This window comes from Buteo buteo, chromosome 22 (assembly GCF_964188355.1).
Source record: "Buteo buteo chromosome 22, bButBut1.hap1.1, whole genome shotgun sequence".
Taxonomy (NCBI): Eukaryota; Metazoa; Chordata; class Aves; order Accipitriformes; family Accipitridae; genus Buteo; species Buteo buteo.
The window spans coordinates 10092579-10110227 of record NC_134192.1 but is presented as its reverse complement, the minus strand read 5'-3'; the positions used below and the strand labels follow the sequence as shown (position 1 = coordinate 10110227).

At 43.3% G+C, this 17649-nt stretch overlaps 1 protein-coding gene across 1 annotated transcript in view; it reads left to right on the top strand.

Moving 5' to 3' along the window:
• Window positions 1-16115, top strand: part of LOC142043395 (uncharacterized) — a 46073-nt gene extending 29958 nt beyond the window's left edge. The window contains 5 exon segments of the mRNA XM_075054558.1: window positions 13945-14490; window positions 15161-15460; window positions 15463-15539; window positions 15621-15683; window positions 16070-16115. Coding sequence (XP_074910659.1) covers window positions 13945-14490; window positions 15161-15460; window positions 15463-15539; window positions 15621-15683; window positions 16070-16115 — 1032 coding nt within the window.
• Window positions 16116-17649: the final 1534 nt, after the last annotated feature.

Sequence of the window (17649 nt, the reverse complement as noted above, 5' to 3'; positions counted from 1 at the left end):
GATATTTGAGAGGGGTAATTGCCAATGCTTAATTCTTTCTTACAGATCATTGTTTTGCTTCCAGCAGTGCTGTTTCTAACTGGCTAGGCTGAAAACATTGTTCTACATTGGTGGGTGTGTAAGAGATGATGAGAAACTGTGAGAAGTGAGGAGAGACATAGAATTGTGCAGCTATATGGCTGCGACAACACAAGATCTGGAAGTCTCCCCTGGTCCTTGGTCAGATGTTTCTGAACAACAGTGCTTGCTCATGTATCTGGTTACACAGTGACAGCTTTCTTTTCCAAACTCAAGACTCCAAATCTGAGAGGAAATTGGCATTTTACAGCAATGACAAAATCACAGAGCTCAGACAGAGCTGGAAGTATTTCCTAAGTTCCTTTCACAATAGAATTTCTCCAGGTAAACAAGTGCTCTAGTCACCATGGGCAAAGTTACAATAATGTGAATGAGAATAGATTCCCCGTGCATAGGCATAGATGAGCCCGTCCTTTCACTCCTAACCTGTGAATCTGTAAGATCCTTTGATAAGATGTGTACAGCACTGTGATACATGCTGACAACTAGTGAGCCAGATAAGGACCTCAGTACACCCGAATGTAGCAGCTCTGTATACAGCCCCTTGCAGACAGCATCTAGCTTAGTGTTCTATGTTTTGGAAGAGATTCACCTGTGAACACTTCCAAGTGAAAACAAATATTATTTTCTTTAAATTGTAGGCAATGTTCTAACCTCACACAAAGAATTTAATCTTAGTGACCTTGCTTTTGTGATAGATTTCTTCATTCTGTTAAGATCACTAGAGGCAGTAAAGAAAGAGGAATTGCCCCAGGACCTCTACCCAAAACAGCCCTGGGTCTGAAATAGAGACATTCATCCAGCAAAGTATTTGATCATGTGCTGAAAGTCAAATAATGAAGAGCCCACTGGTGGGCACGGTAATCTCCTGTAGTTTACACAAAGCTTTGTGGGCTTTGCTAGACTTTATGTGAATAAAAAAAAGCTCTTAAAAAGGTGCACTTCCTCCTAGCTTCTCAAATTAGAGGTTAGGAGAGAACAGAATGATTTCAGTTGGTAAGGATAAACATCTTGGCCAAGAGTAAGTTGCAAAATACCCACCCACCTCCTTGTTGCTCACTTATGGATATAAAAGGCCTATAATAAACAGAGAAATCTGGGAAAGGAGGTCTCATGGCAGTGTAGCACCTCAAGTACTTTGTACTCAATAATTAACATTTTTCCTTGATGCTTTGAATTATCAGATATTCCCAAAGCATGTGCAGTAGAGAGCAAAGCAGATTTACAATGCTAACAGGGATTTTATTAGTGGCAACATTGGCAGTATGCATGTAGGCAGAAAGCCAATGGGTACCAAAAATTGGGTGAGGTTTTTTGCTGAATTAGTCATGCTTTGATGTTCATAAAGGTTTTATTTCTGATATTCAAGTTTGCAAGTCCTGGTCCAGCTGCCAGGATTCAAGGCTTTAGTTCAGGTATCAGAAAGTGATGGATATTGACTGCAATAAACCCAAGAGTTGACTCTGAAGAGACCTCATAGTTCTGCCAACACGTTCAGAGACTGCACTAACTCCTGAGTTTCAATGTTCTGCTCTTCTGTAGTTTACATCCAGCCCCCACTGTTGCACCTCTCCACCAGCAAGTGTTCCCCAAGCCCCACAAGCTTCTCTAACCATGTTCTTGTAGTAAACTCCATCTGAGAGGAGATACATGGCTCCAGGACAGACAACTCAGTTGTGTGGGGCAACCCTAGTGTTGGCTGCTACGATCTCTGCTACTGATGATTCCCAAATCAGATGGCTTTTGTAGCCACTAGCAAAAAATAGCAGGGAAACTGGAAACAACATAATTTTCAGTCAGAAAGTGTAAGACCCAGAAACTGTGTATCATTTTCAAATCACCAGGTGTCAGTGGTTCAGAAAAAATTCTTTGAAGGTTTCCTGATTCATGGGGAACTGAAAACATCATCATTGCAATCTGATACCAGATCTAATCCCCCAAAATTTAAATACCCTATGAGTCAGAAATCAAACCCATCAGACAGCTCTCCAGTTTTAACTTGCTCAATGCCAATTACAGAATTTGGACTTGCAAATAGTCATGTTATTGCTTCCATATCATTCAGAAATAAAGACATCATGACCATGCAGACAGGTCATTAAGTCAGACAACTCTGCTTTGCTTTCTGTCTGTTCTTTATTTGCAAAATAAAGAAATATTTGAAATAATGATATGTGGTGTCCTATGGACATACACTTGATTGCAGCTTCTTAGACACAGTCCTGGGTTCGACTGGGATAGAGTTAATTTTCAGAAGAAGCTGGGAGGGGGCACAGTCAGGACCACTGACACAAACTACCCAAGGGGATATTCGATACGATATGATGTCATGCTCAGTATGTAACTGGGGGAGCTGGCTGGGGGGAGGAAACATGGCTTGGGAACGGGCTGGGCATTGGGTTTTAGGTGGTGAGCAATTGCACTGTGCATCACTCACTTTATATATTCTTTTATTAATATTATTGTTACTATTATTTCTTCTCTCCTTGTGTTGTCCTAGCAAACTATCCTTATCTCAACCCATGAGATTTTACCTTTTTCTTTTGATTCTCTTCCCCATCGTGCTGGAGGGGGAGGAATAAGTGTCCGGCTGTGTGGTGTTTAATTGCTGGCTGGGCTTAAACCATGACAGACACCAACATCAATATTTGTTTTGAAAAAATTTTATGCAATGGGGGCATTAACAGCTGTTTATGTTGATTCTCTGTTGTCTAATAATAATCATACTGCAGACTTTTTCTTTGGCCAATTCTGTGACCCATCTTCACTATTTAGTTCTCTATTTTGACAAAACCTGTGGCAATATGGACCTGTATCCCTCTGCTAAATTTAGCTGAAATTTGCTCATGGGTTAAAAAAAATTACTGGGAGGGAGAGGAAATACAAACAGATACACAGATGGCCCAGTTGCTTAAGTCTTCTTTCCTCCTGAAGATAAGCTTTCAAACTGATATACCAGACTAATGTCAACCAATATGCCATGGGAATGGGTCTAAGTGCTTGAAGCATGATAATGTATTCCTCTAAAATCTTACAAATGGAGTCAATGTTCCAGAGCACTTTTCCAAATAGGAAAGTAGTCTGTGAAGTATGTTAAGAACATGTGCCCCTTGAAATTCAACTGTAGCTTTTAAAAAGAGATAGTCTAGAAAAATGAAGGGTAAATACAGTAAGAAGTACAGAAGAGGAACCATTTGCCAGCTGGAAATAGCACAAAGGGAGCATCAGCCTATGCCAGTCTGCCTGGGTCACTGCTTCCTGCAGTGAAATACAGTAGCTATTTACTTCTGTCACCATTTATAGAACATATTAAACTACAAAATAGTCTGGAGGTAATGTATAATGATTTCCCTCCCCTGTTAAAATTGGCTTTGAACAGCTGTCATATAGTTATTAAAACATCCTATAAGGAACAGATCAGAAATTACCCATGCACAGAAATAATTCTGCAAGTTGAGAAATTATTTTATCTTTCTGAATTAGCAATGAAATGTTAACAAAAACTTCTCAGCAGCGTAATGGTGCACCGGTTTTGGCTGGGATGGAGTTAATTTTCTTCATAGCAGCTTGTAGGATGCTATATTTCCTATTTGTGGCCAAAACAGTGTTGATAACACACCAGTGTTCTGGCTGTTGCTGAAAAGCATCAAGGCCTTTTCTGTTTCTCACGCTGCCCTGCCAGCAAGTAAACTGGGGGTGTGCAAGGAGTTGGGAGGAGACACAGCCAGGACAGCTGACCCCAGCTGACCAAAGAGATATTCCATACCAGATGATGTCGTCCTCAGCAATAAAAGCCGGGGGAAGAAGGAAGGGGGAACATTTGGAGTTAGAGTGTTTGTCTTCCCAAGTTACACGTGATGGAGCCCTGCTTTCCTGGAAATGGCTATACATCTGCTGCCAACGGGAAGAAGCAAATGAATTCCTTATTTTGCTTTGCTTGCACATGCAGCTTTTCCTTTACCTATTAAACTGGTTTTATCTTCACCCACAAGTTTTCTCACTTTTGTCCTTCCAATTCTCTCCACCACCCTGGCGTGGGGGTGTGAGTGAGTGCCCGCGTGGGGCTGAGCTGCCTACTGGGTGGATTAACCCACAACAAGCAGGTTTTAGTCCATTCATCTTGTTCAATTGACTCAACAGCATGTTTTCAGCTGTCTTGGAAACAATTGCTTGATTATATTAAAAAATAAATGAAAGAGCTGGAACATGTAATCAAGGTGTGCCATGAAGTAGTCCTTGAAAGAGGCTGAATGGTTTCACCTAATTCCTGGTGCATGTTAAGTCAGATCCATGGAAGATTCATAAACCATGCCTCATAATGCCTTCAGTAACTGGTGGCTGATGCTTCTATTTTGCTTATACTAATGAAATATCCCACAATGTTAATAAGTGCATCCAGTTAATAAAATACACAAAGAGATGTCTTCAAGACAGATGGGTGAAAAGGTTACTCTGCCTGCATTTGATTGCCCAGCAGTAAGTACTGCTCGTTAGCAGAAGAGGTGCAGTATAGTATATTAAGAAAGCAATATATATGCTCTGATGAAAAAGATCAGAGACAGACTTGATGAAAATCACTTTAAACAGACAGGGGCTCATGTCACGCTGGGTTCCCAAATCTTACTGAATGTTCTACACATCAAACAGAAGTGAGGACATGAATTGTCCTTTGAATTTCTTTTTTTTAATGTGGCCTCCTTTAGTAAGTCTACATTGGACATGACTCTGACCCTTTAGGCAGTGGAAGTGGAAGAGTGTTTGGCTGCTGAGTCCCACAGCTGCTCTGCGCAGTCTGCTGCTACTTGCAGGCTGAGTAGCAGAATTGGAGGCAACTCAGGGAACAAGAGAGTCATGGATTTGGGAGAAGAAATGGACTCATCTGCATGTTAGGTCTTCTAAGAAAGAGTCCCAGAGACATTTCCTGAACAGCGGGGAACCTGGCTCCCTCTAGGGTTTTTTTGAGCTGTAATTGTTTCTTTCTTGGCCTTGTTTCAATAAGAATGGAGGCTTTCACCCAAAATATCACCCTGTGGCAAGGACACTCTGCTGGATGTAGGAGCTGCCACTGCAGACACCCTTAACCCAAGGACTACCTGAGATAGAGGCCTCCCACTGAATGAACACATATTCCAATGAAAGGAGGACAAAATCCTTGCCTACACATAACGTTCAGCCTTTGAGCTCTGCTGCAGCTCTAAATAGGCATGGAAGCTAAATACAGGCTTTTCCATACATCTCTCCCTCTGACATTTCCTGTTCCCTGAGATCTCTCCATCTGCTATGAAACCCCGTGGAGAACAACCTCCACCCCCCAGTCTCTATTCAGCTAAATTAGCACCCCAAACTCCCTGGTGGGGCAGGGCACTGAATGTGGGGAGAGCAGGGCTAAAAGGCGCAAATGCCAAATTTTGGGGATGCAGTACCCAGGGAAATACTACAGGCCCAGTAGGAAAATGTGGCAGAAGCCAGGCTGGAAGCTGGTCAGTCCTATTAGACTTCCTTCCAGATCCTTTTCAGTCCTCCAGGCAACCCCCCTTGCTCTACTTCCAGGATGTGTTTATTTCACAGACATTTATCATTTGGGTTTTCCATTTTTCATCTGTTTTATGTTTGTGTGGTGGGGTTTTGGTAGCAGGGGAGGGGCTACAGGGATGGCTCCTGTGAGAAACTGCCAGAAGCTTCCCTGGCTCCAAGTCGGACCCGCCTCTGGCCAAGGCCGAGCCCATCAGTGATGGTGGTAGCACCTCTGGGAGAACAGAGTTAAGAAGGGGAACCTGCAGCAGGGGAGGAGATGGGAATGTGAGAGGAACCCCTCTGCAGACACCAAGGTCAGGAAGAAGGAGGGGAGGAGGAGCAGGGGAGGAGGGGATGCCCCTGCAGCCCGCGGTGAAGCAGCAGGCTGTCCCCCCAGCCCGTGGAGGGGAGCGGGGGAGCAGATGCCCACCTGCAGCCCGGGGAGAGAGGAGCCCACGCCGGAGCAGGGGGATGGATGCCCCCCAGGATGGCCGGGACTCCATGGGAAAGCCTGCACTGGAGCAGTCTGTGCCTGAAGGACTGCAGCCCGTGGAAAGGACCCATGCCAGAGCAGTTTTTGGAGAACTGTCTCCTGTCAGAGGGACCCCATGGTGGAGCAGGGGAAGAGTGAGGATTCCTCCCCCTGAGGAGGAAGGAGCAGCAGAGACAGCGTGTGATGAACTGACCCCAACCCCCATTCCCCGTCCCCCTGTGCTGCTGAGGGGGAGAAGGGAGAGAAATCAGGAATGAAGTTGAGCTGGGAAGGAGGGAGGGGTGGGGCAAAGGTGTTCTAAGATTTGGTTTTACTTCTTGGTATCATTGATTTGATTTGATTGGTAGCAAATTAAATTGATTCTGGTTTTTCTCCAAGTCTAGTGTGGTTTTTGCCCGTGATCATAAGTGGTGAGTGATCCCTCCCTGTCCTTGTCTCAACCCATGAGCTTTTCTTTATATTTTCTCCTCCCCATCCCACCGGGTGGAGGAGTGAGCGAGCAGCCTTGTGGTGCTTTGTTGCTGGCTGGGCTTAAATCACAACATCAACCAATCACAAATACTTCCTAAATAGGATAGAAAATTATCAGATTGCACTTAGCTGGAAAAAGAAGATGGAAGTGAAACTTTGCTGGATTGTCCCCAGATTCACAGCAGAGAGATAGCATAAAGTCCTCCGTGATTCGATATTGTTCCTGTCAGCCATCTGAGGAAGCACTCAAGAGTAGCTCCTGTTATAGTAGTTATAGTAGTTTCAAGCTTATCTTTGGGCAGAAGACTTCTTTGTAATTTTTGCCTTCTCTTTTTATTTGTACTTGCCAAAATGCCTGTGATATTGTTACCAAGACTTTACAGTCCTCCCTAATGGCAGGAGCTAATACAGCCTTAGTCATTTTATGCTGGGTGAACAGCCAATTGTTCACACTAGAGATTTTTTTAACCCTCACTAATAACAACCAAAAGCATTTAAAAAAGAAAAGAGCACTTGAAAGCTTGTAATTTTCTGCCAAATACTTTACACAGAAAGATATTGTTAATACCAGTTTTCCCAAGTGTCTCAATTACCTGAAAACCCTGCTTAGTTTAAATGCTACAAGCAAATGAAAGAGAGAAATAAACAGTGAAAACTGCCAAATCTAAAATTGAGAAATCTTATTATAACTTATGGATAGCTCACCCAGTCCCTAATGCCTGAGCCAAGGGAAGGAGTATCTGGACACCATAAGCACTTGTGCTGCACTTGTTCATGATTATTATCTGTTCCCAGCTTGATCACTGCCCTGAAAGCACTCACTGCAGGGGGACTGTTCAGATTAGTTATGTTGGACATGTATGTAAGAGTTTGCATAAACAAACAGGGGCTGATGCTTAACAAGTACTTTAATTTGGCAAGTCAGATACTGGAAAAAGGGAAGCCTTCACTTCCCTTTGAGCATGGGTGATTCTCATCACATCAAATCACCTGTGCGGACTACCCACGAATTTGGACCTGGTTCCTCTGGCACTATTTTTTGCAAAGGTTCAGATCAAGGCTTGGACTCTATTCTCTTCCTGGTCAAGCCATAACAAAGCCGTCATTGACCCCTGGGATGACTGCACACACTGCCACAATGAATCACTATCTCCTTGAAGAATTCTTTAACAGCTAGTCACAACAGCAAGGACAAAGTTTGCCAAAGGTCAACACATTAAGCCCTTGCATCAGTTTACTTTGGTTTTATTTCACATCTGAGGTCCAAGACATAGGGTCACTAATCAGAGATGAGACCTGCCTCCAACATGGGAAAGTACTGTAGCCACAGGCACACTTCTGTAATAGCAGTCAATCCAATCCTGTAAGTGTAATGAAAGCAGAATATGACTCCCATAGGGAGTTCTCATGTAGGCAACAAGAATAACTTCCTTGCAACAGCCAAATCTTGCTTACTTTTTGACTTGTGTAATTCCATTTAATTAATAAAGTGAGTAGGATTAGTGCCTTGGTATTACAAAACAGACCTTGTATCTCATTGACTTATGCCTGTAACAGCAACCACAAATCATCTGCCATTTATTAGGCACTCTCGTGGATCTCTCATCACAAAATTCGCATACCTCAGAGAAGGATGAAGCTAATGATCAGCATAGTATGCATTTATGAGAAACAAAACCTACTGCTTTTCTTTTTAACCAAGAAGATACTTTTATTATTCATTTTAAAAGTTACAGATTGAATCAATTAATTTCTGGATAAAAATTCAATCTAACCCACAGTCTAAGCAGAGTGATTTTCTCAGACCGATAAAAACAGTGGAGCTCTGGAGCCTTCTAGGGGAGGATTCCACAGCCTTTGAAGATCCAAAGTTTGTCGCTTAGGTTGTTAATATAAGCCTTCAGGCTATAGGATGAAACAGCCTGGCAAACTAATTTTCTGTGGTTCTGTGACGGGCTTGTTTTAACCACACTTGTGCCCAGTCATTGAAGTTCTAAAGAGTGGCACAAGGCCAACCTGCTTCCCAGATCCCATTCACAGGTTAGGGGGGTAGGGTGTCAATTGTTAATACCCACACTTAAATTTACTCTTTGCGATTCATAGCCGTTCCACATTTTCATTTGTTCAGCTGAGTTAATTTAATCTTAATATGCCTTATTATTAGCTTTTATTACAGTGGGTTATTGAGGAGGTATGATAACATGGGATAGAAAAGCTTACATTTTAGGCAAGTGCAGTTTGTCCAAAATGCTGAAATTTGCTTTCCTTTTCCTGGTTTTGACAAATGTATGTCAAGTTTAGTCTCTGGATGGCATTTGGCTCTTGCACAGAGGTTGCTGTACTAGTTACATACTAATGCAGAACATGTAGTACATGCAGTACTCCATTTACGCTGTTATGAAATATAAAGCAAACCACCTACATATGTTACATGTAAAAGTAAAACTATCAATCATAGGCAGGTCTCCTGCTGAATATTTATAGAGACCAATTTGGCTTTCTAAAGTTTTTTACGTTAGTAATAACAGGGTCAATAACTTTCCTATGTATATTCAGTATAAGCAAAATGCTCTCCTAAGAAGAGGACCAACAAAACCTTGTGTGGGCTGCTCAAATCCTGTGTAAAACCTAGTTTCAGGAATTAAGAGTTAGGAGAGTGGGTGGTATATTGAGCCTCTGCAAAGGGTGAGCGTAGCTGTAGGGATGTCTGCAACACTGACAGCATTTGTTGCAGCCTGTGCAGGCATACTTGAGCATCGTCTCATCTCCCTCAATGCATACCTATGACAATGAAGTCATGGAAACAGTGGCTCCAGTGCCAGCTAGATGAGGCAGATGGGCACTGGCTACTTATTCTGGCAGCTATATCACAGGATAAAGGTTGTGCTGTTAGATCTTGGCTGCTTGGTTCTCACCAGACTAGCTGGATTGACACATACATGGGAGCTGTAATCATCTCTTTGGCTGCAGTATAACTTTTGGTGACGTGCTATGCCTTTGTCCTGGACATGGGAGATACTATGGCTCTACCCAGCCACAGGTGTGGGAATCACTTCATATTTAGTGCCGTGACAAGAAAGCAAGAACTGAGGCACTGGCCCATATCCCCCTCACTCTTGAATCAGATCACCTACTCATGACAGGAGCTTCTGTCTCATGGTCCAACATAGTCTGTATAATATTAGACAATTTTTGTAATCTAGATACCAGCTTGCATATCTTCTTAGAGAAGACAAAGAGTGTACAAATAAAAGTCACTCTGAGTTCTCACTAGCTGTTACACTGCAAAGGGCGAAGTCTTCAGCTTGTTCAGCTTGTTCAGCTTGGATGTAAGGAAAAATGCGGAAAGCTGGCATTTCAGTCTCATGGAACTGAAGAACCTTATGCAGCTCAAAGCCCGGTGATATAACTTTTGCTCCAGAAGAAATACCTCTTGTATTCTTCTAGCCAGTGTAGGGGAGAAATGGAGAGCCAGCGTAAGTAACACACCATTTCATAATGAGCTATCATTATTCTCCAGGTTCTTAGAGTCTACACTGGTGAGCAATAACCTTCTACTTCATGCAAGTTTATTGTGGAGGATGGAATAGTGGTGGTCATCACCCTGTCTTGCATCCTTCATGCCAAATGCTAAGGTCACACAGAAAATTAGAATAGGTTAATCCTCCCCCCATCCTCTTTTTCACAAAATTGTTGTTGTGAATCATACATCAGTTTATGATGGGATCATACATCAATTTATGAATTGAATTATAGGATAGGATTACCCACAATAACAAAGGACTGGATTTGATAACCATATAAGCCTTTTCCACTCTTTGCTTTCCTGCTCAACGATTTAGGCCATGCACTGCCTGGTCTGAACTCCATGGGATTTCTTCACATACTCAGTTTACGTGAGAAGCTGTATATGCTGAATGAAAAGTTAATTAAACATTGGAACTTCCTGGCCTTTTCTTTGCCTTCACCCTTTCCCTTTGATAGCTGAATGTACTGCTTTACTTCCAAAAACCAAAGTGCCCTGGCAGGAGGGAGGCATAATACAAGCACGTGCCCTGAATACGGAGAGTTGTGAGTGCAGCTCTGGCAGCGCATCTCATTCCTGACCCTCAGCACCTCTGCCACGGGCACATTCGCAGGGCTCATCAGGGCAGACTTAGCATGCATAGCAAACACCCTGTACAATGGTGCAACTATGCAAAAATTCCCTACTAAGGGGAAAATCTGAGAGCAGTAAGCTCCTTCTCTGCTTAATTGGAATGTGAGGATGTGGGTCTTACAAAAGAACATGCTAACAGTCTGTCACACTGGTCTTTCCCTCTTCAGCCTCTTTTCCTGTGTCTTAAACCTGACGATACCTGTTTATACTTGTTCAGTGAACCCAGCAGTCTCACACGTGCTGTTTTAGATTCATTTCTTGGCTGAGGTGAGCCATGTGAATAAAGCTCTGTATGTAGATCTAGGGGAATCTGAAGGTTGATTTTAAACTTGAAGCTAGGTTACAAGGATAAAATGACAATGTAAAATCTTGTGTTCTGTCTGGTTTAGAATGCAGCTCTTGCATATCCTTTGAAGCATTTTGCCGTAGTGCTTTCAGATGAAGAAATTCTGCATCATGCACTGGGAATTTATGACTATGCACACACATATACCCCCCCCCCCTCAGTATTTCAACCAATAATAAAAGCTGCTTATTACTAAAAAAGCTATCAAAAGTCACAAAGCTAAATGGGTTATTCACACCAGCATCAACTAAAGCTTTCTGGTTTTCCACTTCCCCAGCACCTCTTTCACACTGTGCTTAACAATGTGATATATTCATGCAAGTTTTACTGTAGTTGTAACAGGGCTGAAAATATTAAAATATAGCTAAAAAACCCTTGGATCCTCATCATTTACTGTGATATCACAATAGTGACTTTTTTACATGCAATTCTTAATCTATTGTATTTTAGGAATGGTTCCTTGATGCTGTTAAAGCACCTTTGCAAATTTAATGGATTCATTGTGAATTATTAAGCTTGAACATTACAAATACTTTTTATAAAGATTGCTTCTCGTTGGTGCTTTAAAGATTTTAAAACACAATGACAAATATAAAGCTGAACTTAATATCTCATGTCATCTCTTCATAAAATAGTGCTTTTGCCTAACAGCATTAACACTGTCTGAGATGAGTCTGTTCTGCCAGCCTACCTATGAGAGGTGAGCCGGTCTAATTGTTCTGGCATGTCAGAACATTTTACATTAACGTTGGGAAGTTTTTCTACCCATGTATTATGTTCTGTTGCAACTTTTTGGCACATCCTCTGACTCTAAGTGGGGTAATAATCTTATAATACTAACACTGAAGCAATATAAGCTGTGTTTTTCAAAGCTTGTGTTCTGAGCCATATCTACAAGCTGGGGTGCAGCACGATACAATTTGCATTTCTCTGCACGTCAGGGGCTGCTGCACAGGAGAAAGGATTCAGTCCCAGATAGGAGGAGACCTGGAGATGCTGCTTGGATCCTGCAGGCATTGTCACCAGCAGAATCAGCACAACTCCCAGCTAGCTTCATCCTGCTGAGCAGTCTTGTATTGGCTGGTCCTGACATTTCCAAGAGACAGGAGCTTGCCACCCTCATCCTTCTCTGCCTGCATGAATGTACCACCACTAGGAATCCAGCTGCACAAGACCTTCTGTGCAAATTAAATAGTATTGCTGCTGGAACCACCATAAAAAGGGAATTAGTGAAACTTATATTGCTAGTTTCATTTAAAAGGCTCATAAAATGTAGGCTTTTTAGTGAAATTACAGAAAGACATAATGTCTTTTCACCAATTCTCAACCACTGTCAAAATCACTAGAGCACAGAGGATGCTTTCTGATTTGGTATACACGTATGTGAACTCTCTCAGTGTGGGTTACAGGTTATCGTGTTAAGCAATAACATACCCATGTCCACTTAGAGTGCTGTAATCATCACATCTAGTTAGAGAGCAGAACCTTTATCTTTTCTGCCCCCTTTTTATTACACCTGTGGGTCTGTTTTATTATGAGTACTGAACACAAAGTTTTTTTCACGTGAATCAAAAGAATTGTTTTGATTAGACAAAAGGAATACATTTCATTTTGGGTCAGTTCACTGTTCTGAAAATTACTTCTAATTTTTCAGTTAAGTCACCAAACCAAATGAAGTATTCACAGAGTTCTTACAAGTACCTCACTGATGCTCTAGAAGGCTTACTTAAACAGTATTTGTGAAGCAGCCTGAGAACTACCGAAATGCTGACTAAGATGCATTTATGGCCACTTCTCCTTTTTCTACATCCCACTTCATTGATAGGGGTATGTCTGCCTTGTCACTTCCCTGGCACTGAACTATGCACTGAAGAACACTAAGGCAACCATCTCCTTGGGCTTCCTTGTATCCAGCTCTGGTTATTAAGGCTGATGATGTAACACAAAAATGTGCAACACAAAACCAATTAAAATTCCTATTATAAACCAGCTTAAATGTCACAAATTCAGCATCCATTTGTACCTTTGCCTGTTCATCTCAAAAGCTTGAGCCCCAGATCTTTGGATATGAAAACTTTGTCTATGTAGGTTCGGTTTTGAACTAACAAACACAATTGCAAACCTTCCCACTTTTCAGTAAAGCTAAAGGTCCCTGGGTATTGGCCAGTGTTTCAGTGAGGTTCCAGTAAGGTTCGCAGGTGGAAATAAACTTCCTACAAAAATGTGCCTGATAAAATCAATGATTTTAAAAACGCTAATCCAGAGGTGGGGACCTCATTTGTACTGAGCCAAATGTTGAAGACTTCTGCGTTTGTAACATGGTCTCCAGCAGAGGACACTCAGCTCCTTCCCAGCTGAATTTGTCTCAGCATTGTGCCACTTTTTGTCCACAGAGGTACATGGTGGTCTAATGTGTGAACCTTCCTAATGGTTTGGTTGCACAATTGCCTGTAGAGTATTTATATGAACATTTTAACAATGTAATATATTGTTTAAGATTATTGTCCTATACGGTATAAGTATTACCTAAAAGTATTTTTTTTAAAGCCTGAATGGACCTATATGATTCTATGGATTCTATGAACCTCCCGGTCCCTCCCTGTGGACCAGGTACTAGCTGCAACCCAACACAGCACTGTCCTATCACTAAATCTAAAATTTCACTGCAGTTTTATTTACTCTTTGGCTCTTGAGACATAAAATCCATAAATGAAAAGCAAAGAATTGCTGCTGCTGCTTCATGTTGCTAGGAAACAGATGCTTCTCTCTGATGTCATGGCAGCGCAGCAGATGTCATAGTGATGCTTCAGATTCTTCCCTTGGAAGTCTCACTCACCTGTTCACTTTTCAGCTGGCTGTTTGACAGGATGGTCCATCTGCTAGGGTTCAGCTGAAAAATTTACTCAAACTGAGAAAAAAGAATTTAAAATGGAGCTTTCCTCATCGGAAATTTCATGTGATTCTGTTTTGGCCAAGGGATTTGATTCATCAGGCTCGACTTCTCTCCGCCCAGCATGTGGCGAAAGAGAAGCTAGTGACGCTGCCTTTGGACCTCCAACAGAAGAAAGGTCTTTACAAATTTTGACTAGGCAGCCCTGGTCAAAAAGAGAGCATCTGAATTCACCTGAGAGCTCTAACAAAGGCAATGCCTCTCCATGCTTCAGTTTTATGAAGAAGCTCTGGGATGTTATTGAAAGCGGTCAGTTTGAGTCCATTTGGTGGGGTGACAACGGAAAGTGTGTAGTGATTCATGAAGAATTGTTCAAAGAGGAAGTACTAGCAAGGAGAGGACGTCTGAGAATTTTTGAAAGTGAGACCATGAAAAGCTTCAATTGTCAACTCCATCGGTATGGATTCACGAAAAGGCTGTGGAATTTTCCAAAATTGGGCTCACGCATTGACTTGCTAGCAGAAGAAACAACTGGGGAGGTATGTTGGATCCTCTACACGCAAACTAACTCTCAGAATATTCTAGTGGGACAGATTTCTGTTCCAATTAAATAAGCCATTACTACGTAGGAGATGAGGATGATAGTACATGTTCTGATTGTCAAGTTTCTTGGCTCATGTTCAAGAGTTTTTGAGGTAGCATCTGTGAGTAGTAGAAACGCTGATAAAATATACATTGGTTATTTCCAATTACTTTGGGCACATAAAATGAAGAGATATTCTCATCATATCGGAATTGTTTTTTCTTTTTGGTATTTGCTATTGTCTTGCTGGACCAGATATGCAGTTTTCTTGTGGCACTTGCTGAAGGCTTAGAAGGTACGTGCCAGCATCATATAGTTAACTACATGTTCATTCCATGCTAAAGTGGCTGAAAAGTAATAGTATTTGGGTTTCTAAATCAGTTTGTATGCTTTTGATAATCCTACGCTTCTCCGCTACCAAGTGGCAAAACCACAAGGCTGGTTCCTACTTAACAGGACTCTTTTGCACCATTTTACTCAGCCTAAACTTCAGGTTTAGAACACCCCCAATAGTCATTTTTAACATCCACATTTCTCTTTTGCAATTAAAATTCTTAGTTCTCCTATCTGTGTGGTTTCCAGTCTCAAGGTGGTGGCAACTAACTCTTTTCCTTTGCATATTTTAGTTTCACTTCTACTACAACCCAAATTTTAGAAGACGTTTTCGGTATCCGCTCATGAAGTATAAGCGAAGCTTTGGTCCAAAAAATCAAATGCCAGCAGGATTTTCACCAGAAATGGATTTGCATGCACACTGCCAGAAAAGAAAACCAGATGTTGAGCTTGAGTGGGAAACCACTTTTGCGGAGGAAAGCGGTCCGTTCACAGCAGGTCCAAGGGAGAACGTGCCCACCTCTGCACCCAGGAAGATGGCACCTGGCAAGCGACGTGCCTCTACATCTGCACGGAGCGCGGCTCTGACACCTGCAGACCCTGCGGCAGCGGTAGGCAGGGAGAAGCTCAACCCTCTGGCCCGCTCCCTTTTGCCGCAGCACAGCAGCCCCGGCCCGGCTGCCGCTTCTGCTGCCGCTGCCGCTTCACGGGGTTGCGCCGTGCCAGCCGTGCCCAACAGTCCCTTTCCACCAGGGCTGGCACCTCCCGCCTCTCCAGCTGGGCTGGCAGCAGCCGCTGCTCTGTCTATGCCAAGGCCACCTCAGGGCCAAACTCCACCAGACCACCGCTGCCTGACTTGCACTTGTGGTCCAAACAGCGGACCTGCAGGCAACGGCCTTGAACCCCAACCCGGGGTACGCTAGGTGCCTTCTGCAGCTCTTCTAGATGTTGTGTAGTCCAAGGGAACAGAGTCTCTTAAGTGTTCCAATAAACTATCTGAATAAAAAGCCTCTGACAATTGTCCTGTCCTGTTTTTACAGTGGAATCTCACTCAGGCCCTAACATGACGGCACAGCAACAGGCCACAATCAAGGGAGATTGATTCCTTTTGATTGAAGAGAAGGTGAGGTCTTGCTGATTGGCAAGCAGAAATGGAAAAAGATTTAGAATTCACTGTGTCCTATGAAATGTCTGGAAAAAGTCACTCCAGTTCCAGGGTCCTTTGCTGATGAGCAATCCTTGAAATAAAATAACGAGCACTGAAACCATTTTCTTCATTTTCCTAATGAATTCAAGAGTGAAACTATTGAGGTCAGTAATGGGATTAGGTTCCAACTGATCCGAAGAGGAATCAAACTATTACATTTTTTTCTTTTGACATCTTGGGAAAAGATACCCTTTTGGAAGTAGGAAGTGACATAGAGTTTCACCTAGAAATAAATAGCACTATAGAATTATTCCTGTTTCATGTGGGAAATGGGTTCAAGATGATCATGTGAGTTGTATATGCTGCAATCGCTCATCAATTTTGCTTCACAGTGGTGATCTGTAATGCCAGATTTGAAGACATCACTTCCCCAAAAAATCTCTTTGTATCTGTTGGCTTTAAAATGGCCTGGCTTCACCTCTGTATCTAGTTTATTCCTAGAAACACCTGATTAACATCAGTTGAGGACTGTATTGGATTTGCGTGGAAAGATTTTGGTAGCAGGGCACTACAGGGGTGGCTTCCGTGAGAAGCTCCTAGAAGCTTCCCCTATGTCTGACAGAGCCAATGCCAGCTGGCTCCAAACTGGACCCACCGCTGGCCAAGGCTGACCCCATCAGCGACAGTGGTAGTGCCTCTGGGATAACTTATTTAAGAAGGAAAAAAAAAGTTGCTGCAGCACAGGAACTGAAGCCAGAGAGAGGAGTGAGAAGATGTGAGAGAAACAACCCTGCAGACCCCCAGGTCAGTGCAGAAGGAGGGGGAGGAGATGCTCCAGGCTCCAGAGCAGAGATTCCCCTGCAGCCCGTGGGGAAGCCCATGGTGAGGCAGGCTGTCCCCCTGCAGCCCAGGGAGGTCCACGGTGGAGCAGATCTCCACCTGCAGCCCGGAGGGGACCCCACGCCGGAGCTGGTGGGTTCCCGAAGGAGGCTGTGACCCCGTGGGAAGCCTGCGCTGGAGCAGGCTCCTGGCAGGACCTGAGGATCTGTGGAGAGAGGAGCCCACGCTGGAGCAGGTTTTCTGACTTGTGACCCCGTGGGGGACCCACACTGGAGCAGTCTGTGCCTGAAGGACTGCAGCGCGTGGAAGGGACCCATGCTGGAGCAGTTCATGAAGAACTGCAGCCTGTGGGAAGGACCCACGTTGGAGAAGTTCATGGAAGACTGTCCCCCATGGGAGGGACCCCATGTTGGGGAAGAGCATGAGGAGTCCTGTCCCTGGAGGAGGAAGGAGCGGCAGAGACAATGTGTGATAAATTGATTGTAACCCCCATTCTCCATCCCCCTGTGCCGCTGGGGGGAGAAGGTGGAGAATTCAGGAGTGAAGCTGTGCCCAGGAAGAAGCGGGGGCGGGGGGGGATTAAGATTTGGTTTTATTTCTCATTACCCTACACTGGTTTCATTGGCAATAAATTAAGTTAATTTTCCCCAAGTTGAATCTGTTTTGCCTGTGACAGTAATTGGTGAGTGATCTCTCCCCGTCCTTACCTTGACCCATGAGCCCTTTGTCATATTTTCTCTCCACTGTCCAGCTGAGGGGGGGAGTGATAGAATGGCAGTGTGGTGCTTAGTTGCT